General features: G+C 47.9%; 11 protein-coding genes across 11 annotated transcripts; 5 read left to right on the top strand and 6 right to left on the bottom strand.

Moving 5' to 3' along the window:
- Positions 1-266: 266 nt before the first annotated feature.
- Positions 267-1545, top strand: N7533_006175 (uncharacterized protein; the record flags this gene model as incomplete). The annotated part of the gene is made up of 4 exons (XM_057102825.1): positions 267-420; positions 555-913; positions 1012-1322; positions 1380-1545. 4 exons carry the CDS (start codon positions 267-269, stop codon positions 1543-1545), a joined length of 990 nt encoding a protein of 329 aa, XP_056962455.1.
- A 260-nt stretch (positions 1546-1805) lies between these two features.
- Positions 1806-3193, bottom strand: N7533_006174 (uncharacterized protein; the record flags this gene model as incomplete). Its single annotated transcript, XM_057102824.1, has 7 exons — positions 1806-1990; positions 2048-2175; positions 2229-2335; positions 2397-2569; positions 2637-2794; positions 2854-2919; positions 3072-3193. 7 exons carry the CDS (start codon positions 3191-3193, stop codon positions 1806-1808), a joined length of 939 nt encoding a protein of 312 aa, XP_056962454.1.
- A 636-nt stretch (positions 3194-3829) lies between these two features.
- On the bottom strand, positions 3830-4885 carry N7533_006173 (putative plasma membrane ammonium transporter (Ato3); the record flags this gene model as incomplete). Its single annotated transcript, XM_057102823.1, has 4 exons — positions 3830-3991; positions 4063-4358; positions 4446-4546; positions 4614-4885. The coding sequence occupies 4 exons, from the start codon at positions 4883-4885 to the stop codon at positions 3830-3832; spliced, it is 831 nt and encodes a 276-aa protein (XP_056962453.1).
- Positions 4886-6507: 1622 nt separating this feature from the next.
- On the bottom strand, positions 6508-7032 carry N7533_006172 (uncharacterized protein; the record flags this gene model as incomplete). Its single annotated transcript, XM_057102822.1, has 2 exons — positions 6508-6916; positions 6968-7032. The coding sequence occupies 2 exons, from the start codon at positions 7030-7032 to the stop codon at positions 6508-6510; spliced, it is 474 nt and encodes a 157-aa protein (XP_056962452.1).
- A 1822-nt stretch (positions 7033-8854) lies between these two features.
- Positions 8855-9364, top strand: N7533_006171 (uncharacterized protein; the record flags this gene model as incomplete). The annotated part of the gene is made up of 1 exon (XM_057102821.1): positions 8855-9364. The coding sequence occupies one exon, from the start codon at positions 8855-8857 to the stop codon at positions 9362-9364; it is 510 nt and encodes a 169-aa protein (XP_056962451.1).
- Positions 9365-11467: 2103 nt separating this feature from the next.
- N7533_006170 (adaptor protein STE50) lies at positions 11468-13064 on the top strand (the record flags this gene model as incomplete). Its single annotated transcript, XM_057102820.1, has 3 exons — positions 11468-11735; positions 11792-11953; positions 12007-13064. 3 exons carry the CDS (start codon positions 11468-11470, stop codon positions 13062-13064), a joined length of 1488 nt encoding a protein of 495 aa, XP_056962450.1.
- Positions 13065-13560: 496 nt separating this feature from the next.
- N7533_006169 (GMC family oxidoreductase) lies at positions 13561-15425 on the bottom strand (the record flags this gene model as incomplete). The annotated part of the gene is made up of 2 exons (XM_057102819.1): positions 13561-15162; positions 15213-15425. The coding sequence occupies 2 exons, from the start codon at positions 15423-15425 to the stop codon at positions 13561-13563; spliced, it is 1815 nt and encodes a 604-aa protein (XP_056962449.1).
- A 662-nt stretch (positions 15426-16087) lies between these two features.
- On the top strand, positions 16088-17019 carry N7533_006168 (uncharacterized protein; the record flags this gene model as incomplete). The annotated part of the gene is made up of 2 exons (XM_057102818.1): positions 16088-16530; positions 16590-17019. The coding sequence occupies 2 exons, from the start codon at positions 16088-16090 to the stop codon at positions 17017-17019; spliced, it is 873 nt and encodes a 290-aa protein (XP_056962448.1).
- Positions 17020-17171: 152 nt separating this feature from the next.
- On the top strand, positions 17172-19091 carry N7533_006167 (uncharacterized protein; the record flags this gene model as incomplete). Its single annotated transcript, XM_057102817.1, has 2 exons — positions 17172-17580; positions 17674-19091. The coding sequence occupies 2 exons, from the start codon at positions 17172-17174 to the stop codon at positions 19089-19091; spliced, it is 1827 nt and encodes a 608-aa protein (XP_056962447.1).
- Positions 19092-19490: 399 nt separating this feature from the next.
- Positions 19491-20930, bottom strand: N7533_006166 (zinc-binding dehydrogenase; the record flags this gene model as incomplete). Its single annotated transcript, XM_057102816.1, has 7 exons — positions 19491-19765; positions 19848-20201; positions 20254-20428; positions 20499-20564; positions 20621-20688; positions 20758-20827; positions 20892-20930. The coding sequence occupies 7 exons, from the start codon at positions 20928-20930 to the stop codon at positions 19491-19493; spliced, it is 1047 nt and encodes a 348-aa protein (XP_056962446.1).
- A 465-nt stretch (positions 20931-21395) lies between these two features.
- N7533_006165 (flavin-containing monooxygenase) lies at positions 21396-23389 on the bottom strand (the record flags this gene model as incomplete). Its single annotated transcript, XM_057102815.1, has 4 exons — positions 21396-21973; positions 22024-22279; positions 22334-22694; positions 22758-23389. The coding sequence occupies 4 exons, from the start codon at positions 23387-23389 to the stop codon at positions 21396-21398; spliced, it is 1827 nt and encodes a 608-aa protein (XP_056962445.1).
- Between the last annotated feature and the right edge of the window lie 205 nt (positions 23390-23594).

The following is a 23594-nucleotide window of genomic DNA, read 5'->3' as shown; positions in this document are numbered from 1 at the left end:
AGCTTCATTTCTTCGCAAATATCACCGGTATACCTATTTGGATCAACCTTGCGGGGGGGGTTGACCCCCCGCATAGCCGAACCGAGGCGTTTCGCGACTGCGGGGCCTATGATGTGATGTGATGTGAGAGATACTTGTTCACTACGACCTGAATAATCCAAGTCCTTCTTACCCACTTTTATCCCCTCACCCCTCTCGATCATACCTCACTTTAACCTACACCTTTCCACTGATTCTGAAAACCTTACTTCATCTAGCTTAACGTAATGGCTGACTTTTCGCAATATACCGGCCCCAGTGCGGACTGGGTAGCTCTTGAGCCTACATTACCGGCTATGCCCAATGTCGGTCTCGAGGAGTTAAAGCAGATCGTCAATAAAGGCCGAGAGGATATTGCCGCTCAGGGCATCGCCGATCAAGGTTGGTACCTGCATATCACCCTGCTATATGAGGAGATCACCAAAGTAATAAAGCGGATTCCGACATATCTAATGTTGAGTGGAGGTGTCGTGCATAAATACACCAACGATCTAACTAACATCTCCTCACAATAGGCCTAGCTTCCAAGGTGCATACCAAGGACTTCAAAATCCCTGCCCGCGACGGATATGTTCTCGAAGCGCGATCTTACCGTCCAGCGAACGTCTCCCATTCCCATGCCCTTCCCGTCTACATCCATCTCCACGGTGGTGGATATCTCTTCGGAACCCTCGGTTCAGAAGATGCAATTTGCTCTCGAATCGTCGCGGACCAACTCGAGAAGAATTTTCCCCTCGTTGTCTTCAATATCAACTACCGACACACTCCCGAATATAAATACCCCACCGCGTGGAACGATGTTGAGGACGCCTTCGTCTGGTTCCACGAAAACATCGCCGAGGTCGGCGGACGCGGGGAGAGGTCGTGGTCGGGGGTATCTCAGCCGGAGCCCAGCTGACAGCTTCTCTGACACTTGCTCAATATCGCGGTGATAATGAGAATTTGGCTGCCTGTCCACGAATCCGAGGACAGGTCCTGATGATCCCTTGCCTCGTCCAGCTGGATTATTATGCCCCGCGACAAGATAAATTGCGCAGTCCGGAACTATCGAGTCTAGTAGGCTGTGCCAATGCGCCGATCCTACCAATTGACAGAATCAAGCTTTTCGGGTCTCTGCTGGATGTCAATAAAGATGAAAACACCGGCGATGACCGCAGACTTAATCCCGGAAATGCCACCGCGGAAGAAGTGAAAGAACTTCCTCCGACGGTTTTTGGTATTGCTGGAAACGATCCTCTTCGCGATGAGGGTCTTTTCTACGCGCAGCTTCTGAATGAGAATGGGTAAGTGCTCTTCAGCCAGTTTTGCGATACTGAAGATCTTGTTTTAACCAGAATTAGGGTGCCTACTGATGTCCATGTCTTCCCTGGCGTTCCTCATGGATTCCGTCGGTACGGCGACAAGTTGGCTGCTTCGAGTAAGAGGTGGGATGAGGTTATGACTAATGGTATTTCTTGGGCGTTGTCTAGCCCCGAGGTTGGCTCTTTTGAGATCAAGGCAGAATGAGTGAGTCGTCAGCTAGGATAGAGTTGAAAGCGGACCATAGAAATATTGCTTTGAAGCAACTCCAAGCTCTTCATGTAGCCATTTAAGAGTGTGAAATCACAAGTGAAATCACATATGAGTTTGATTCAATTGTATTTTGGCTCTGATATCTCATACCCTATCGACTCATTACCATGGACCAATTTCTGCAGTATGGATTTGAGCCCGGGCAGCTAGGTACAACGTAAAATCCAGGTAATTGTTTGATTCTTAATGAATATTCACTCCTTCTTAGCGCCCTCCTGAGTCCGACCTTTACTCCATCCTACTTCCCATTTGTCCTCGATAATGGCCAATTGGATTTCCTGTGTTCTTTTGAAATATCCCTCCTCAATATGGTCGTCCATACCCACGTCCTTGTAGCCTTCCTTTGCAACTGATTTCGGAGTGATCATAAGAGAGTGCCCTGGAAAGTTAGCATTAAAAAAGCAAACACAGCTAGTCCAATATTTAAATTACTTACCATTAATCGTGCGGTCAGTTGCAAGTTTCATCATACATGTTGCCACATCTTCCTGCGGCGCAAACTCGACGCCCTTGGAAATAAGCTGAGCTTCGTAGGCAGCTGAGCGAATAGCACTTTTGATATAACTATTTTGGGATTCTTTAGTAGCCGATTGTTCATGGAAGTCCGTGATACCTACCAGGGCGCGACGTAGTTAATTCGGATTCCCTGCTCGTGCGAGTTTCTTCGGGCTGTTCGCATTAGCCCCCTCAGTCCGTACTTGCTGCTTGTATACTGCCAGTTCGCCTGTCCGTGAATGAAATCAATATGTGTGTAGCTTGTAGCGCAAAGAGATAGAAGTTCTTACTGGAGAATCAATCCAAGATACCATACTTCCAGTAATTATGAAGCAGCGATCTCGGTCTTCCGTGTCCGGCTGCTTTCGAAAATAATGGACAGCAAGTTTCCAGGTATACATTGTGCCGATGAGATTGACATTTACGATGCTAAGTTCCGGTTTCACCGGGGGGGAACTTGGATCTATAAAATCTAGTAAGTAACTCTAGAAGTTCAATGTGTGCTCAATCTTGCGACTAGGAACACTCACCATCCAAAGGCCATAGATCATCTCCAGAAGCACGGCTAATTCCAGCATTCGCGATGACGATGTCGCAACTTTTATGAGGAGAATTTTTGATCGCAGCCTCGAACATTTCAACTTGATCATCCCAAGATGTGATATTGCACTTCACAAACTGGGCATTTCTAGGATTTGTTAGCGATCACCGAAGATTCGGACATGGAAATTCACAGAACAAACGGACGGGCTCAGCTCCTCCGCAACTTGCTTCCCTCTTTCTTCGTTCAGATCAGCTATCGTTACATATGCTCTATAATTGTCATTCTTGTGAGTATTATCGTATTTATTCTTTCCCCTTCTTTCATTGAGGGGAAATTTACCCTTTGGCAGCAAAGGCGCGTGCCGTCTCTTCACCCATACCATTTGCTCCTAGCGAACTATCAGTCGGTCCTTGAAAATGACACGATTAATCTCGGGATATTACCTCCAGTCACAATGACACTCTTGTCCTTTAAAACCGCACAATCTGGCGGAATGGTACAATCAACCGGGCCAGTATATTCGTAGGGAGGGAGTTTCGGCATCTTGGGCAAGGTTATTCCGATATTCAATCTTTTGTGCTTTATCCTGAGCTCAGACTATCCTGGGTCACGGTGGGTTTGTTTGCGGACAATTATAAGTATTTCCTTACATTTTTCCCCCACTGATTCATGCATTCCCATTAGTATCCTCGGCCACTTCCCCGCGATTCCAGTCCGGATGATCGGCTACCCCAAATAAGTTAACCGGCGGGGTTGATGTGAAGAGGCATGCGACTACTCCGCCTCATCAGAAATGCCGTCAATTGTAATCGAGTACTTTTTTAAAAAAATCCAGGTAGATTTCCTCTTAGTAACCGCTTTCAAAAACCTCTCATCCTTAGTCAATGGATGGATGCTCGGGAACTTGATACATAAAAACTGCCAACTACTAGTAATAATTTTGCGACAGTCGGCACATATTTCAGGTGATTGAAAACTTCAAGTTGAATGACCTTGGTCTTTTGATTGTATTAACTACATATTCTACTAGGTATATCCAGTACTCTCAAGTTAAAGAGCTCTGGAGTAGCGGAAAAAGAGGATATCCAAACACACAGTACCGGAGCAGGAATCGAACTATTTCGCATCACTCGTTAAGGGTGCCAAGGGTCCCGCAGACTCATGAAGATTGTTTTCATCTTACTCTTCCTGGCGTTTTCTTTCTTTCTGGCTTCTTCCGGGTACGATTGTACTCAGATCGCCAACGGGTAGTGTTATAGGAAAGTCGACTGCGTCAAGAATTTGCGCAATGAAGATGTGCCAGATTGGTATGCAAAGAGCAAAATTAAAAGCGCCGGCAGCCTGTTACGTCCCAAAGTTAGCACCAGCATACTCATAAAATTTCGATGCTATTATATCAGTAATAAAAATACCTTTTGCAGCTTCGCCGCATTTTCAGCATTCTCCAGCGCCACCTGAAAGAATGTGGCCGCTGTTAGGGCGAAAGTGATAACAAGAAGAAACAATGCCAAGAAAAGGCAAATGTTTGTCCTAATAGAGCATATGAGGTAGACGAATGTGAGAACGCAGAGAATCACGTAATAAAGCCCCACGGTTGCATTGTATTCGGGAGTTTGTATACCCTCCAACGTATTCCCAGTTGGTGAGTAGTTGGTTCCTACTGCATAGGATGGCATATTTGAAGTACCCTGAACGATCCAAAAGGTTCCTATCAGTTTGAAAAGTCAGTGAAGCTCAGATTTTCTTGTGTACCTGTTTATTCTAGGTCTCCTTTCACTGGAATATTAGTACGTACCATAGGTAAAGAAGAGTGCACACGAGAAGGTGTTTCCAATAATCCATTCACCCACAGCACCAAAAATCTGGACCATACCTCCAAAGAAGATAAACACGGGTCTATCTCACAGCAAAGGTCAGTGTCTCGTAGGGCTCGGAAGCAAAATATGCAAGGCATAAATCTTACAAAATAGCACCACCATTTCCACCAGCGCCACGCCAGCCCATATTGATCATCGCGGCAGGAGTTGCAGCCAGCAAGAAGCCGAGTAGAGAAATTGGGGTCGGGTTGCCGAAAGTACGACGTAGATTTCCCGCCGTAGGTGTTTTAGGACTCAAATAAAGCTTCTCGAATACATCACGAGGGATAGGAAGAAGAACACTCTCTGCCGTCTGATAGCGGCGCAGCATCTCAGCAGTAGAAGCTTCCTGCTTTTCGCTAATATTTTCGTCTGACATGATGGAAAAATTTGAAGATAATTGGAACTTGAATGATATGTTGGGAAGCTGTCAATTGATCATCAACGAGAAATTTCGAAACTGACAACCTTATGTGCGAGTTATATTGAATATTCGAGGGGTTGATCCTTGTGTCTTCGCTTCCCCTTTTATCCACAGCGTAACCCCAACGAGCTGTCTCCACATTTTTTCCAATGTAAGTCATTCTAGACTCCAGAACTCCCGGACCCCATGTCTTCCTCATCGGTGTTTAGGCTGCAGTATCCCCGGGTCAGCTCCGATCGAGCTTTGAGCCCAGAGTACCTTGCATTTGATGCAATTGGAACTCCTGATTCGCAGGGCCGAATTACCATATCTCCCTCCAAGCCATCTTCGGGGACCAGTGGATCCGGGGGCCGAATTTTGTGGGGGAGATCGCGGGGGAGTGGCCATTTCATGACCCAAACTGGTTTCTTCCCCGCGAATGCGTCTGGGGGACCGAGGACTTCTTTCTGATCCACTCGGCTACATGTCGTCAATTCGCCTTTATCTGCATGAATCAGACTTGGAGTGGTCCGGGATATAAAGAAAGGTTACGCGCCCAGACTTTGCCAACACCTCGAGAGAGAAGGTGGCGCCGGTACAAAGTCTAATTCGAAGCTTCGCCTCACAGTCAAGCCTTGGACTCTTGACTCATGCCATGCTTGTTCTTATCAGTGCGATAATTGAGACTTAATCGAGTTTACCTGGCTTTTCATCCTAGGAATAATGCTGAGTATCGAAATTCAAAGGCAGTTTCTACAGGTTCTTCAAATCCAACAAAGTTGAAATTTCGAGCTTGGAAACGCCCCTCGACAAGTCGACGCTACGGAGCAACTCCGTGAGTCTGTGAGCGCATCAGCCCGATGTCCAAATCTAGAATTATGCACAAGCACTTCCGTGTACAAAGTCTCACTAAACGGCCTGATTTTGTTCCGACGGGATTGTACGCTGCCGGACAAACCCCTCGAGAACAACCGCGGTACTTTGGGCTCTCAGATAACCGGTTGTGGAGTTAAATTGCGAGAAACAACCCCACCATGAGAAGCGGGAAGAAAGATCTGCGTCATATTCGAGATCTTCGCCTTATTGTTTCAAGTCTATCCTTGTTGGGAAGGTGCTTAATATCGCTCGTAAGTTGCGCTCTCCAGAAAACCGAGGTTGTGGGGTCTGGCGGGTTTCGCCGTTTTTCAGTCAAACCACTGCCATAAAAAACCTAAAAACATACAAGGAGAACTTGAACGACTCCGATCTGGTTGAAATATGTTGGAATCCTGGGGCTCCAGGTCCCCACTCGACCGAGTCAACCTACACCACCTGGGCACTGAGCCATGGATAGCGACATGTGCTATAGACAGGAAGTCTAAACTGGAAGTTTTCTAACTAAATTCTGGCATCGACAATAGTCCATCAACGTGCAGCAGCGAAGAAGGCTACCTAGGTCTGAAATCTCAAGCCCCTGAATCCAATATGGTTGCCTTAGTAGGTGAATTAGATAGATGCACAAGTATTTCCAGATTTTCATTGACTGCATGGAAGTTGCGTGACGTCTCCAGGGCTTACTTGTAAACAAAAAGATCCCGACAATCGAGGATCTCAGATTATCATATGCCCGATTTGAAGGTCATCAAGCGACATATTCTCAGTCGCGGTAGTATACTGCTCTTGATTAAGCCGTCCTTTACCTCGGCCTTAGCAGTCTCCGCTCCTGCTTTGATTGCGTTCTTGGAGTCCTCGCTGATGACAATTCCTCTCTGTTGAACGGTATCCTTAAGAAGTTGGGTGGTCTCCAGCGCCTTATCTGCGCGGGCCCGAAGCCCTTTCAGAATCTCCTTTTGCTTCTGATCCACCATCTGGGCGACCTTCTTGGATCTGTTATCGGTGTATGTCTGGAGTTCCGCCTGAAGATCCGCCATGTTCTCATTGCCAGCAGCACCCTTGGACAGACGACTGTACAGATCCACACCGTAGGCGATGTACTCGCGATCCACCGGTGTACATGCCAGAGATGTCCTTTAAAGAGAGAAGTGGGCCTTGACCTGCAGGGTCGATGTGTAGATAAACTGCTTAGCGATATCATCGACCTTGACCAGACCTCGCTCGTTGGCCCGCGTGCCAGCCTCAGTCATCTCCTTGACAAAGCTCTGCGCGCGAGGCAGGACCACATTGTCGATGATGGTGGTCAGTATTGTGAAGAAACGCTGAAGCTTGCCAACTTAGACTCTCGGGTCAACCAGCACGTTAATGCAGTCACGCAGCACTGCCTTGATTTCATCCAGGGTAGCTGCGCTCTCCTTCAGGCGGTGAAGTCGCTTTTGATAACGCAGGATGCGAACAGGGGATAGTACTAGTATGTGAGTCCATTTCTTTTAGTGGATATGTGTATCATGGTGTTGTTCCTGTCGGCTGATATATGCTCAGGTTAAAAAATACAGGAACATTCACTTATGCCGACCTGGATAGCGGGAACTCCAATGATGGGCAAGTTGACCAGCAAAGTCCTCTGAGACATGCGTTCTAATCAGCGTACAGTTCGAGACTTTAAGGGTATCAGAAGAGCCCTGATTTACGGCCTAACCAGATGTGGAACATCCAATTTGTCTAAGACAGGCAGGCTCAGGGAACTAAGAGCGGGAAGGAGGTTCAAGTTCAGTATAATTTGGATATCTGAACTTGAATTTATAATTTCTATCTCGATATAGCTACTAGTAGCCCTAGAGAATCGAGATACTCGGCTCTCGATCCCTTTTGTCGGTGAATTCAAATATAGGTGACTGGTACCAGTAGCCCAAAGCCTAACCCCAGGAAAGGACGTAAGATTATTTGAAGGGAGAATCGCATTGCGGCGTGCATGTCGCTCGGATTCGCTTCCATATAATTTGGTCCAGGTTCGTTGAGAACGCAACTACAAAACCGATGGCAGTGGTTAGCTGCTGATCAGAAACGCTGAACGCCTCCAGGGCTCTTGGTAGAGATTATATTCAGTATTCGGCGTCGGCTGATCACCGAGGTAATGATAAAAGACGCAATGATCAATGAGAACAAATCCTATTCCCAGAGGAATGGAAAATCTAGCAACAATTCAATCATGCTTTTTTCGAAGATCTAAACAACGAGGGTAGTTCCATGCCAGAACTGTATAATGCCACAGTTTGATGACGCTGGTGCCACGCTTTGAAGGCTCACCGCCCGCTGCTTGAGGCTATCCACGCTCAGGACCGGTTCAAAGTTGACGGTCAAGTTCTGTTTCTTCCACATCCTCGTCAATTGACCTGCTCTCAATCCCTGGTTCTTTCTTTTCTTTTGTGTGCAATGGGTCTACTGATACCCTAACCCCCATTCCCCACTCTCTTGGTAACCCTTCTGCTGGGTTTCCCCTCTCCTAGTCCAACCCAATCCGATCCGATCCCGAGGAGCCTCCTCCACTCGGCCGCATCTCCGCAATCCGGGTCCCGTTTGCGCGACTACACCTTGTCGCAACCCATTTAAAAGTACCAGGTCAGTTTTCCTTACCAGTTGGGTGTGAATCTGCACCTCCGACGTATATACACCCCCTCGTTTGGACTTTTTACCTACAGCGCTAATTCGGTTGCCGCATTGACAGGCCGGACCGCGGAACCATCGTCATCTTCCATATCCACTTTTTTCCTCGCGCGCGCTGGTCTCGACCCCTCTTCCACCTCTCTTTAATTCTAATAGTTATCTCTTCAACTGAATCGCGCTTTCACCAGGGGCAGGTCCCCCTCCATCTCTCTATTACCGCCGCAAACCCCGCGCCCAGCAGTCGCCAGCGCATGAGCCTCGCCCCATTTTTCGACTCCGAGATCGCTACGACGGACTGCCCGACACCGATTGTCACCCCACGCTCTACGAAAAAGAGGACTCGCAGCTTATATACGAATTCAAATCAACTCTCTTTCAAAGCTCCGCTATTGCGTTATACCTGACACCATGCCATCCTCAACACCCGCCGGCACCTCCGCCACCCCCGATGCCCTCGAATCAGACCTCCTTACAAAGCTCTCTGCGACATCAGCACTGGAAGATCTGCAGGAAACTTTGCTGGGCTCGCTACACCGTGCCGGCTGGACTGAGCGGGTTACCAGCCTTGCTACCGAGCTCCTTCGCGCCGGCCGCTGCGAGACATTCGACGACGTGATGGATGCGGTGGTCGCCTCCGCGGAGGGCAGATCGCATCCGGCATTGGGATCCAAACACACATCAGACCATAACGGAACTGCGACTCCAAACGGGACGAAAGAAGGGAAAGCCAATGGCACCAAAAAGGGTAGCAACAAAGGCGCAGAAAGTCAACCCTACGACCCGGTGAAATACATTGAAGATGTGGACGTGCGTATCCCGGACACAGTTGTTGACGAGGGTGTCCGAGGATTAAAAGATATATTGCGGGAAATGGTGGACCTGGAAGATGAGAATACCCCGAACGGAGACAAAAAGTGATTCACCTGATTTCGGTGGAATTTTGGAATATGGATCTGCATGAAAGCGATTCCTTGGTGTGACTTCTTTTTTTGTTTGTCTGGAGTATTTAATTCGGGCTTCTGGAATAGCTTTGACATTGGAGCTGGCATGGGCCCATTCACGTTTCCTGGGTTCAAGTTTGCATGTATGAGACAGATCGAGTTCAATAGACAATTGCATTGCGCCGGGGTATATCGCCCGAGAATGAATCAATGTGTTGCGCGTTCTTCACATATCAAGTTTCTATTTCAATGATCCAGGGACCTGGGCGGTTGATTAATTTCCTTTTGTCTGGCACGGGAGTAATATTCAAGTTGTCAACTGATATCGGCCTCGTAATTCCAAGATTTTTCTTGCCGCCACCTAGGCAGCTCCTCCCAGTTTGAATGTGCCACTGGCAATTAGATCCCTGGGCCATTGTGTAAAATTTGCACTCATTTAAGTTCCCATCATCCATGGATGGTTGGCCCTGTTGGTATTAGTAGTATACAGCACGGCACTTCGAGTCATTCTCACCAAGTGCGTTCAATTTGTGGGCGTTGTCTCCAGTGTCCGTATACTGCTCTAGCCAACTTGAAGGGAAAGACTCGGACTAACTGGTTAGCTAGGTACTAGTTAGTACTACTAGTATAACAGTAAATTTCCGAAGTCTCAACATTTAGGGCTACGCAAAAAACCACCTACTCTTCCAAGGTTTCTACTACTTCGGTCAGAGCTCGGGAGAACAAGGGCAAAGATCCACTTCCAATTAAATTCCATCCACTTTGGATCTAGTAGTAATCCTCGAACTAAGATCGCAAAGCCATACGATGCCATGATGTAGTCTCTGTGGTTACTCGATGCTTTGGTCTACGTCAGAGTGGGCTATATACTTGGACCCCTAAGGTTGTGTTCCCCTTGAAACAACTATGGGACCAAAGTCCTGCAATCTCCGGACTGGACCCCATCGGATCTTTCTGGAGCCGTCGATCTAGATTCTAGAAGCTCGGGCAAGATGAGATCCCTGGTTCTGAAACCGCTAGTGGGAGATTCATTTTTGATCATCCTTCAAAGGTCCTTTCGGGCATCGTTGTGTCATATATTGCGATATAATAGTCTCAGTGATGTCTGTAGGGGTTAGTCACTAAGCTGGTAGGGTATCGGATCTTACGCCGATAAATTCCACCTCATTATTTAGATGAGAAAGGCGTCACTATCAATAGGAAACTATGAACATGATTAGGATCCTCTCGTTTAAGGTCCTAGTTAGTTCCGGGTGAGATCTAAGACATTCACTGGGTCCTGGGGTCCCAGTGCGGGCCAAGTACCGAAGGATGCAGAGACCTACTGCAGGTCCCCCTCCCGTGGCCCTACTGTCGATGTCGAGCGGATCGTCAAAGACAGGTTGTATCCAATCGAAGTTGCTGGATGAATGGAGATGAAGGAAAGAGAAGAGATTCAAGGCAAGAACAAAACAAGAGATCTCCATATGGCCGAGTCCAGACCTATATTCACGTGACCCCTCCTCGGCCGCGCAGGCTTAGACCACTTTCGATTCCACCTCCACCTTCATCTTGGTCTTCTTCCATTTGCGCCCTTTCAGCTGACGTCGCTCGTTCCAACTCGATTCGCAAGGCTATCTGACACGGACATCTCTGCGCAAATTCCCATCCCAACTTCAACCCGCAACTTGTTCACCCCTCGAAGCTTCCCCGCTTTTACCTCTGGCGCGTACCATCGGGCCAACCTCCACCTCTTTCGCCCAATATCATCACAGGGGGCCAAGCTACGGATCTAGCTTCTCGTCGCAGCGTCGCAACACTTTCCGATTCAAATTTCGCCTTCCCATAGAAACCGAAATCTTCAAAAGTACCCCTTTGTCAGTTGATGTCTGCCCGACGCGCTCGAACTTAGCCCGCGCCGCTCCAGCCGCCCGCCTAAGAACTTGAATCTGAGCCTGCCTACCCATCGAGCGCCTGAATCGCACACTTCCTTTGTCCAAAACGACTCCCTTCAATTCGCCCGCCCTGGCGGTGCTATCGGTGCACATTCATCTCGTCTCGCCTCGTCGCTTATCTCTCCCCAAATTTCACCCCCGCCGCCATGTCCCTCCATACCTCATACCATGCCGATTCAGATGCGGATGACGAGTATGAGCGGAGCGTGATCACCTCCCCGCATCTGCAAACAGATTCTGAGGCTTCCCCTATTGATTCCGATATTCCTTCATCCGAACACACTCCTACCAAGTTTGGTTATTCCAGCGAGGGGCCGCGTACCCCACGATCAATCATCTCGGACTGGACAGCAGATGAATGTGTGGAATTCTTAACCTCTCTCGGTCTACTGCAATACTGTGGATCTTTTCGAGGTGAGAATATTTCGTTCACAACCCTACCAGCTTTTACTGACACAGGTCTTCTACAGAGAACGGTATCGTGGGTGAGGCCCTTGTTGCGTTGAAGCACGACGAGCTGAAGGAGATGGGCATCAACAGTGTCGGCCACCGTCTAACAATCCTGAAGAGCGTCTATGAAATCAAAACCAGGCAACAGGTCCCGTTAGATGTGGATCACTACATCCCACTGTGTATGGTCCTCCCTTATTTTAATTGCTTGCAACTGGCTAACCTAGCGACACAGCGGCGGACCAGAGCATGAGTGAAAATGCGTCGCAGGAAGACATAGCTGCGCTTATAATGTCCATTCAACGCCGAGATGAGAAGCTTATGACTGTCGAAGCGGAAATGCGCCGCCTCGCAGAAGATTATAGACGGCTTCGCGAGGAAATTTTGCCCGTCATAAAAATGGCCAAAGATCGGTCCCAACCACTCCCCCCACCGTCAATGGCTGGGATGCCCGAGTCCTACCGTGACAGTACCACTCTCACATCTCCCTCTCAGCTTACTCTCGTGGACAACCCCTCCTCCTCTTCCTCTACTTCGAAGATCGCCCGAGCTTTCTCCAAGCGCACCTACACGGGCGGAAACACACCCAAGAATAATTCTCCAACTCATATTCCTCCTTCTATTTATGAAACACGCCCCTACGACGGGGGAAATCTGGATCCCTCTGCTGCGGCCATGGCTGCATCCTCGCATTTGACAGCATCTATGAATGGAAGCCAACAACACTCGCCCGGCGTTCCATCACCAACCTCCCCGAGCCATACCCAGCATCAAACTCTAAATCCAAGATCATATTCGCAGCCTAGCACCTCTCGTGGGCACGAGCACCCTGAAGATATACCAAGGACGTCCTCTCGAGCGGATCGCCTAACACCCAACCAACCGCCCACTCGTGCCGAGACACCCTCTTCTGCTTCTCGCATCGAGTCAAGAAGTAGCGGAGAACCCAGCAGTGTGGAAATATTCAAATCTTTCAGAGTATCATGGGAAGATCCATGCTATAAGGTTCTGCCTGCCGCTCTGAAGAAGTACAATATCCACTCCGACCCCAAACTCTACGCCCTTTACATTGTTTATGGTGACCAAGAAAGGTGCTTGGCACTGGATGAGAAACCGTTGCTTCTATTCAAACAACTTGAAAAGGAAGGACGAAAACCAATGTTCATGCTTCGCAAAATCCATCCAGACAATCCCTCCTATCCTATCCCTGGCTCAGCTCCCAATAGCGCTGGGTTTGACAGCGGAAGGCCGAGTGGCGTGGGCCAAATCCATCTACCCGGCGGTGTTCTTTGATCAGCTTTATTTGATGCATTTTGTGATGTGGCTTGTGATACCCGGTGTCTTCTGACGAGGCCTTGTCTGCATCTTTGATCGCATTTGATTGGATCCACGCAACTTTTAACTTTTTTTCTTCTTTCTTGAGCAGCGCCCGTTGATACTAGCATTTCACCTTCACTCGTAGCGTGGATGCATCAGGCGTTTCTCTTCTCTTGGCAGCGATGATATCCTGTCTACATTTCTTTTACCCACATCTTGCATAAGCATTCTTCATTTCTCTCTAGATACTTGTCCTATGGACTCCGTGAATGTCAATAACCTACTAGTAGTATCTGATATGCCTTGTCACTACAGGCTCTCTTTTCTAAACAATGACTATGTAACTTTGTTTTTTTTTTTTGGTTTTTTGCTTCGCCGTGGAAGGTGAACATGGAAGCATGCGCTCAGCTTGTTTTCTACCACATTCGTTCACTGTGTTGAAATTTCCATTCCCCGCAGAGAAGAGGTCCATCTAAACTCGGCCTTTAATAATATCAGCTGCCTTCTCGGCAACTGCATACACCGTTGCCTGAATATTGCCAGTCGGTTCGAGTGGGAAAATACTAGCATCCACCACTCTTAAGTTCTTGGTCCCGTAGACCTTAAGCTCGGAATCAACCACCCCGCCCATTTCCTTTGGCAGCATGGCACAAGATCCAGCCGGGTGGAAGCAGGTGTACAGTCTCTCCTTCACTACTTCCTTGGCGTGGTCGAGATTACTCAAATCCTTCGTATTTTCCGGCATGCGCTTGCCCGGCTTGAGAAGTGTCGATAATGGCCCTGTCTCCACAATACGCTCAACGTATTGCATTTGTCTCGCCATGATCTCGATGTCAAGTGGATGCGAGAGGAGGTTCGGGTCGTATGTTGGCTTGTCTTCGCTCCTGTTAGAACGGATGTGAACTGATCCCCGAGAAAATGGATGATTGTGGAGCATCATGATCGAGATGTAGTTCTCTGGAAGAGTTTTGGCCAGGACATCAGTAAGAGTGGTCTTTCCTGGATTCATATGCAGCTGTGCTGGGAGGAATAGATAGTGAGAGGAGCCATTCTCGGTGGAAGCGAGCATCTTGCGAATATGAGAATACTGAGCTCGCAGGTTTTCTGGAATCTTTTCATCTTCAAGGTGTTTTGAGAGCAGTGATTCGATATCCTTCTGTGGAATAATGCCGTTTCCATCGACGAATGGAAGATACGCCATGCTGATAGGCATGCCTGCCAGCGGGCCTCCTCGGGTTTCTTCATAAAGCTTGATCAGTGCCTGGACGACGTTTGGATCACGTAGGATATCTCCCGAAACCTGACCATCAGCAACTTCAAAATTAATGGTGGTGATGGCGTGGTCTTGGAGATTCTCGCCAACAGATGGATTGTCGATTACTACCGGGATGTCATGTCTCTTAAGCAAATCTGCACCACCGATACCCGAGAGCTCGAGGAGTTGAGGCGAGTTCAGACTCCCTCCACAGATAATAACTTCCTTCTTCGCCTTGATTTGTTGAGTTTCGTGGCCAGTCTTGACTTGCACCCCAGTCGCGGTAACCTCTCCATCTTGATGCGAAAGCAAAACACGCTCAACGATCGTTTCCGTCAGCAGACGCAGATTTGGTCGCGCTGCAATCTCGGCAGAGTAATATGCTGCTGCATATCCCCGAGTTCCCATCTTGGAATCGACACTCAATGGCGAAGCGAAGGCCCCCAGCTTGCGGCCCTGGATGGGGTCGGCGTCTGTTTCCCAACCCAACTGCGCGAATGTCTCATCCCACGCCTTGTTGAAGGGCCCAAAAACATCTGGCAGAGACACAGGTACAGGCCCGTTGGATCCTTGATTTGCGTCTTTCATATAGCGGGCTGTGCCCAGAAGCTCTGCCGTGGCCTCGCTAGGTGGGGTGTAGGAGTGGAATTTCTGGAGATAGGGCACCATATCCTCCGATCCCCAACCTGTGTTGCCCAATCCCTTCCAAGCCTCAAAGTTCGAGGCATTGGGGTACACGATGCATGAGAAGTTCATAGCGGAGGACCCACCGACGACACGCCCGCGGGGCTGTCCAATTTGTCGGTTGTTTGCATTGACCTACGCATCTGTTAGCATGTGAGGGCTGGAACAGGTATGAATTCGCCTACCTGCGGAACGCTCATATAATCCCAGTCGAAATCTGGGCTGCCATACAAAGTTCCCAGAAAGCCGGGCGTGTCAATCCGAGGATCTCCCATGCGATTGGCACCAGCCTCGATGAGTAGGACGTTGACAGAGGCATCTTCACTCAGTCGATTCGCGAGAACCAACCCGCCGATGCCTGCCCCGACAATAATATAATCATACTCCTGCTTTTCCATGTTGATTTGTGCTTCAATTTCTCTATCTCCTTCCCAGGCTCGAATTTTGCCTGGACGTCCGGTGGAAGAGGGGGGGGGTGGAAAACAGGTGTGCTGGTTTCGAAGAGACTAGCCTAAGCCAGCTTTGGCAGGAGGGTCCTCTGCAACATTTGTTCAACAAGTAAAAAATAACTCACGGCAGTGAATGATTGTCTCAGTTCAACAATTTCCAATCATATTCATTTATTTCAGCCCTCGTGGGCCGACTAAATCTTTCGGGCCGCCCTAACGGTCCGCCAAGGCCCACTACACTGTTGATCAATGGATATCATTTGCCCCTGTACTCCGTAAATTGTCACAAATTTGACAGCCGGCTGACAGCCAGCTCTCCTTTATAAGCTTTTTGGCTTTCTGAAGAAAATCCTTCTTCACCTGCGCAGCTACATCAATTTTCCGACCCGGTAGCCGGGGAAATGGCACGATGCAGCTTTATGGCATCTTCACCTACCCTATCGTCCGCGACCAGCTCATCGCTAACACAATCCTTGTCCTCATCGCCACCCTTCTAGTTATACTCCGATTTGTCTCCCGGCGCGTTCGGAAAAGTCGGATATGGTGGGATGATGGATTTTGTGTGGCTGGGATGCTACATACCTATGGGATGTTAGCCATGCAGTTCCATTATGCTCGGGTTGGAATGCGACATAAGGTTACCGATCTTCCCCCCCGAGAATACCGTGATCATTGTGAAGATGCTCATTGTCTACCAAATTGTGTACTACAATGCTATGGTACTGGCCAAGTTTACCTATCTTTTCTTCTATTTGCGAATCTTCGTCTCAAAGGAATTTCGGATCCTTACGTGGATCTGCATGGGTTGTGCCGCGGCATATTGGACTGGAAGTATACTCCAGATCTTCTTGATCTGCAGGCCCTTTGCCAAAAACTGGAATCCTCTCCTACCCGGCCACTGTGCAAGTCAGAACGTGGCATTCTCGACAATCGGGGCGTTCAATCTTGTCACCGATATCATGATTATGTTACTGCCGATCCGTTTCATTTGGAAATTGCAAATGTCCTTCGGGACCAAGATGGCACTGTACGGAATATTTGGACTCGGAATATTGTATGCATATTCTACCCCTCCATTATTTTCTTTCTAATATTGGTCTGATTGAACCCTAGCATTTCTTCAATCACGATCATCCGCATTCACGTCCTCACAACCGTCGACTTTCAAGATCTATCTTATTCAATGATTTGGGCCGCTTTTTGGAGTGTGACCGAGCCCGCATTGGCAATTTCTAATTCTTGTGCGCCTATGCTACGACCTATTCTCAAGGTTGTCTTTCCGAACCTGTTCGCCAGCGCTAAAGCCGAATATACTACTCAGCCCATATCTGGGCCTAAGTCAAGTAAGAATCGGACGGCCGAGCGGATGGATGAAATGGACAGTGAGTTTCCCCTGACACGTATTCAAGGGCAACTGGGATCTGGATACGAGGGCTCCTTAAACGATCAATCTCAAGATGGTCGTTCGCAGGATAGACCATGCCAGACACCACTGAGTGTTGGGGGAGACCTCAAGAGACACTCACAGCATAGCACCCTATGAGATCAAAGGTCAAAATCATAGATTTTTTTATATCTCCGGGATTAGGACTACTTTCTGTATTTCTTTGTAAATTTTGTCAATCGTATTTTCACCTTTTTAAGTTCACTATACTGATGTTCCCTCTTAAACCTTGTTATACTTCCAGTCGTCCAATGGGCGGCCAGCGATTATCAGCACGTGACAGCGTGTTCTCAGACGCGTTGATAACTGCCTTTCTTCCTTTCGGTCGAACCGCCCACCGCGACTTCAAGATGAGCTGGGATCGAGTCATCCAGGATTCTGATGAGGATGAGCCTTTCGTCGAAGATGAGGTCTCAATTTCAATTGCCCCGATTCAGGGCCAAGAGCATCCACCACACCAAGAGCCCCGCGACCACCCCGCGGACCAACACACAACAAACCATATTTCCGAGCAGATGGACGCCCCAGAGCACCAGCTGAGTGTCGATTTCGACCAATTCTTGCAGTCGCAGGATATGCCTCAGATATCAGTCACTGCTTCCCAGCAAAAAAGGGAGGAAATGTGGATTCCTCCTACGGCCGACGGCGGGGAATCAATCGGTACGTTGATGCGCAGCTATGAACCCATAGTGACAAGGCCCGAGCCATCCTTCTTGGCGATTGAGTAATTCATACTTACGCTTATATATACAGGGGCAATGATGACGGAAATTGGACTAGCGCAGCAAAGACTATTCGACGATGACGCTTCCAATACTGGAAATCATCACTCCATGTCAACAACCTACCCGAGCGGCATCTCCGAGCCTGGTTCCTTTCCAATGCATTACGATCACCAGCACCAAAATGGAAGTCTCGCACCGACCGGTCCTCCCCCTAATGTTCAACACGAGGCGACGCAACTCGTTGCGCCGCATACAACGAATGGCTATCAATATAGCACGCCGGCGGAGTCAGCGCATGTTGACTTGCCGATCACAAACGTCAATGAGATGGGCATAAACAGTATCCCAGGGCATCCCAACGAAACCAATTTCCAGAAACCCGCCCAGAGGTCTAAATCTATGCACGCGGAATGGGACTCCCCGCATGACACAGAACCCAATTCGTCCGTTCGTTCACCGCAATTAAATCGTTCAAAGAGCGACCAAGGCCAGGTAGCATTGATGTCACCAAACTCCCCGGTTAGTACACTTGATGAACTGGCTGCGCCGGCATTTGCGGTTCAAATCGCCCCTCCTGATATTGCCTCTTCCGTGAAAAGGCGCGGTCGGCCTAAGAAGCAGCCAGTGCCACAATATGACGATGACGATGATGAGCTTGCTATGATCGGGGATTCGAGTGTACAAACCAAACCCGAGAAGCGACGGCCGGGTCGTCCTTCTAGATCTGAAAAAGCCACTCGGCAAGCCGGTGAAATTGGCACCCAGGGGCCCATAAATGGATCTGAAGCTACCGAGGCGCCAGAGCAGCCCGCGCAGCAAGCAAAGGCAGATCCAAAAAAGAAGAAAATTAAGCGGAGTAAGACTGCTCCTGAGACCATGCACAAGGCTGGTAAATTGGATGATGATGATGATAATGATGATTTGATATGGGTGGAATCAAGGCCGTTGGAAATGGAAAACACCAATGCCAAGACGAATCATATTAACGAAAATGACGACGCATCAAATTTCTCTGAGCAAGCTCAATCTAAAATCCCTATCGCCTCAAATGAAACTGTTGAGGCGCCAGCGCCAGCGCCTAAGAAGCGCGGGCGCAAGAGGAAGATAGCAGTCGAGCAGACAGAGGCCCCGGTACCTTTAAAAGACCCCCAGCTGGAGTCTCAAAAAGAGGATCCCACCGTTCCCGAGGCCACGAAACAACACACGCCCATCCCTAATCCTCCGAAGGCAGACGAAAAGGCAAACACTACGCTCGGCAAACAATCAGAGTCAGAATCGACACCTCAGCCCAACCAAGTCACCAAGGAATCCCTACCACAAACACCCCAAATTGCAAAGCCACGCAAGGTGCATAGCCCGATTTCTTCTACCAGTAAGGTTCCCTACCGTATTGGACTGAGCAAAAGGGCGCGGATTGCCCCGTTGTTGAAGGTTGTTCGGAAATGAATGCAAACTCTCGATTTTCTTTTGTGATGGCGATTCCAAATGCTCTAACTTGTTTATCATTATACCCCTCTTTGTAACACGGTGTTTCCTTTTCTTCGGGCTTCTATCTTCAAGCCTTTTACCCCAGGGCCTCTTCATCTTATTACATTCTTAATAAAATTTATCTCTATGGACGTGGTGTTCGTCGACCATCACGAATAGCTTATTCATTAGGTTATCTTTCCTTTACTCGCAAGATTCGGATCGCAATTTTTCTCTTGGGGGCTCATATCTTTCAAATGGACTGTTTCAAAAGGCCAGTGAGTAAAAGCCCCCGTCAGTTCTATGGTACTAGTTAAACTAGAATGGTGAGTCCAGCATTGTGCATAGAGAGTAAGAGGTTGCATGAGTGTTCCATCATTAAGCATCAACCAAGTCGGATACTAGAGCCATCCTGTCCTTGATTTTGCCAGATCCTAGGTCCTTCAAAACCTTCGGAAAATCAGACAATCTGCCCAGTTCAACTTGTGGTTGTATAACTTTTTGACTGATTAGATCAAGCACCTCAACTAGGTCACGCTGCTGTCCACCATATGTGAAAATAATGCTCAACCTTTTCCGAATACCAATTTTCATGTCTATCTCGTTTTTACGATCCAATGTGCCCACGCATAAAATCTTCCCTCCGATGCGGACTACATGACCGCATATATCAGTTATCAATCTTGTTTCCAGAAGAGTGTGCTGCCCAGGTGGTTTTCAAATTTCCAAACCTACCAATTTGCTGTGCGTCTTCAAACGTCTGGTGCTTGCCGACGATATCAAGCACTGTATCGATTGTTCCCTGCAATCCCTTCTCCTGGACAAAAGATTGGACTGATTTTCCGATCGGCACAATATCCCCTGCTGGAACACCCAGATGTAATGCTGCGTCCAGTTTTTCTTGACGCACATCCGAAACGATAACACGAGCTCCAATATGTCGTACAATCTGGAGCGCGTTGAAACCAAGACCCCCGAGCCCAAACAAGAATACAGTTTCGTTTTTCTTTACCTCGGCACGACGTGTGATGCCGTGATAAACGGTGGTCACGGCATCTGTAGCAACGGCAGCTACGGCAGGGGGTATACCTATGATTGTTACAACCCGAATAACTCCAACCGTTTTTAGTGGAAAAAATACCTTCTGGCAGTGGAATTGCAGCACGAGCATTGACTACTGTGTACTCTGCATAGAAACCATCTTGGCCAATCCCGTGGTGCATTCCTACCGAGCAAAGCTGAGATAAATCACGCGAGCACTCCGTGCAACTTTCGAGTCCGCATCCAGGAACTGCCAATAAGGCCACTTTATCTCCCTGGAATTGAGCAAATCAGTTAAACTATACAAGTCGATCGAAGGTCGAGTTGGTAAATTGGTAGACTAACCAGTTTGAATCGAGAATCTTTGACTCCTTCTCCAATCTCGATGATCTCTCCACATCCTTCATGACCCTAGGGGAAATGAATGGTAAGCTTAGTGACAGTAGATCCTGCCCGTTTGGATTCACCAGAATGTATTTCTCATTGAAATTTGGCCTATCCTCTATTTCAAGCAAAGGCTGGTCACTGTGGCATACTATCGGGGTTTATAGCTAGGTAAGCAATTTTTTTTCTTTTCTTTTCCAGGTTATTCCAGGTCTCAAACCTCCAGATGCCAGTAGTTTGACTAGAAATCCATCATGTGGAGTAGGCGGGACTGGTAACTCTTCCCAGACCTAAAAGATCGTTAGAAGATTCATGACTAGGTAGCGGTGCTCACTCTTCAAGCTACAGACTTACAGGTTCGCTTTTTCCCTTATGCTTTCTCCAGGCATACATTGTAGAAGGACGGAGATAGCCACTCATCTTGACGGCAAGGCTGTGTAAAATATTTCTCTTCCGAGCAGGGTTGTCTGTAGAGGAAGTTGTTTTTCTTTTGATACTATTCAAATGCTTTACAGGACTACTATAACGGATATAGTTTCTTTCAAACCTTACTCGTTTCCTAGAAAGGACTGCCGATTTCTCCGGCTTCCCCGCACTTATGTCGGCTATCCTTTCCTATACAACCAAAACCAGGAACCGCGGCATGGGGTTACTTGCCTTGGTGCTGACTTGTAGTCTCATAACTGCTTCGATCAATTGAGTTTATCGAGTTTCTTGGCATGTTATTGGGAATGAATTTTGTAGGCTGGAAACGGCAAAATTACGACTTCTCATATAAGACCATTATCACTATCTCGGGGTGGGGAGAAGAAACATTAGATAAATCGCAAAACAATGGCATGCATTCAAAATAATCTATCAATCTGAGGAGACTTTATCTGCAACCTCTACATAGAATGATAGGTCATTTCCCTCCGTCATCTCGTACTCAGTGAATCCGTTGCCCATGAACTTGAACGGGTTGATACTGTTGTACTCAATGTTAAAATCCTCCGGTCGAATATCGCTAATCATCTGGTTGAATAAAATGGCGCTTCCTCCGAACAAGGCGGTCACCCGGCCATCAACTCGATTGCGTTTGTACCAACTCTTGCAGCCGCCTGTCCAGACCAGAGTCTTGTGGATCTCATCGGCGTATTTCCCAAATGCATCTTCGACCGACTTCTTAGGTACCACGTACTTGATATCTTCCGTTGCCATTTTCTTGATCCACTTGACGAAATAGTCACCTGTCCAATTAAGTGATTCCACTAGGGAGCCATGGCCTCCAAGACAATTTGGCCCCATCATGATAAAATAGTTCGGGAAATTCGAAGTTGCGACAGATAAGTATGATTCCGGCTCTTCGGCCCATTTCTCTGCTAAATTGATACCATTCTGGCCAACAATTGGATAATGAGGACGATGAGAGACATCAAAGCCCGTTGCGCAGATAACTAATATAGTCAGCGGTTTTCAAGATAAGAAGTGTGACTCTACTACATACCAACATCACACTCAAAGATTTTTCCATCTGCGGTGTGCACTGCATTCTCGGTGATCTTTGTGATTGTGCTATTGCTCAGATTGCAGTTCGGCTTTGCGAAAGCTTCCAGATATCCAGGTCCTGGAGTAACACGGCGACAGCCAACCTCCCATTTAGGGATAAGCTTCTCGCATAGATCAGGATCATGGTTGAGCTTTTCGGCCATCTGTTGGGCACCAAACTTGACGGCTGCCTCATTATTCTCGCCCTTGATAAACTATGAATTATATTATCAGAAATGTTCTTTCCATAGAGTTAGAGCCCAACATACCAAGCGGAAAGCTTTATTAGTTCTTGAAATGATGGCTTTTCGATATTCCTTGTGCGATTCTGGATCATTGAACTTCATAATTTCTTCTTCAGAATAGGCCGGGTTGGCGTCTTCGACATCCCTTCCTAGATGCTTTGATGGAGGCACCCGGTAATATACCCAAGCAGGGCTGCGCATGAAGTTGACCACTTCAGTTCCTGGTAGCTTGGCCATCTGAGGTGTGATTTGGATGCCAGATGAGCCATTCCCGATAACTGCGATACGCTTATGGGAATAGTCATAATTATGGTCCCAGTGTGCAGAATGTGTAATGTGACCTTTAAAGTCATGGAGCCCTGGGATATCAGGCCATGAATGGTGGCTATCAAATTCGTGTTAGCATTATATCCCTCAAGCGTATAGATTGTTAAGACGGTCGGCCTACACAAGAACACCCTGTGCTGATATCAGAACATCACAGTAATCCTCCCGCTGCTCTCCATTGTGCTCAACTGTCAGGTGCCATCTTCCTGTATCTTCTTCCCATGTGGCGCCAATTACTTTCGTATTCAGCTGGATATCACGGCCGAGATTCCACTTTTCCACTGTACTCTTGATATACTCTTCGATCTCCTCCCCGCTGGAGTAGAACCGACTCCAGTTGGGATTAGGATCAAACGGAAATGCGTAGATATGTGATGGGACATCACATTGAACACCGGGATAATTGTTGATCAACCAGGTGCCCCCGACATCACTTCGAGCCTCATAGATAGTGTGGTCGACAAATTCTTGAAGCTCTGGAAACCGATGCTGAATTTTGTGTGCCATCAACAACCCCGAGAAGCCGGCTCCGATGGTTACTACACGTAGCTTGCGAGCTTTGTAAGCGTATTCTGTGTTGAGCGGAATAGAAAATCCTTTTTGCGAATCCGGGATGCTGTGACCATTCGTATGCGTGCCTTTAACTCCATTCGTTTCTTTCCTCTCGCGAACACTATTTGTTCCGTTGGCTTTCTTCAGGACTGGCTCACCTGGCACCTCGCCATCTGTTGGTGTGGCAATTGGAGGTGTCATTTTGGTGGAGAGTTGAGAGTAGTATAGAATGCTCTGTCGTAGGCAAGTTCAAGATGAGAATTCCTTTCCTGTCGTTCAAATTACTAGAATCATTTATAGATATCTTTGGACCACCTCGGAACTTGAGCTTTGCAAGATTGTAAGATGCTAAATTTCCCGGCTTGAATATTTGCGATTATTTTTCTCGGCGAATGAGCCCGAAGGC

Source organism: Penicillium manginii, assembly GCF_028828005.1.
Source record: "Penicillium manginii strain IBT 31320 chromosome Unknown utg000004l:1.0-7231830.0:1.0-7236170.0, whole genome shotgun sequence".
NCBI classification, from domain to species: Eukaryota; Fungi; Ascomycota; class Eurotiomycetes; order Eurotiales; family Aspergillaceae; genus Penicillium; species Penicillium manginii.
The sequence above is the reverse complement of the archived record's forward strand: the minus strand, read 5'-3'. Positions and strand labels throughout refer to the sequence as shown.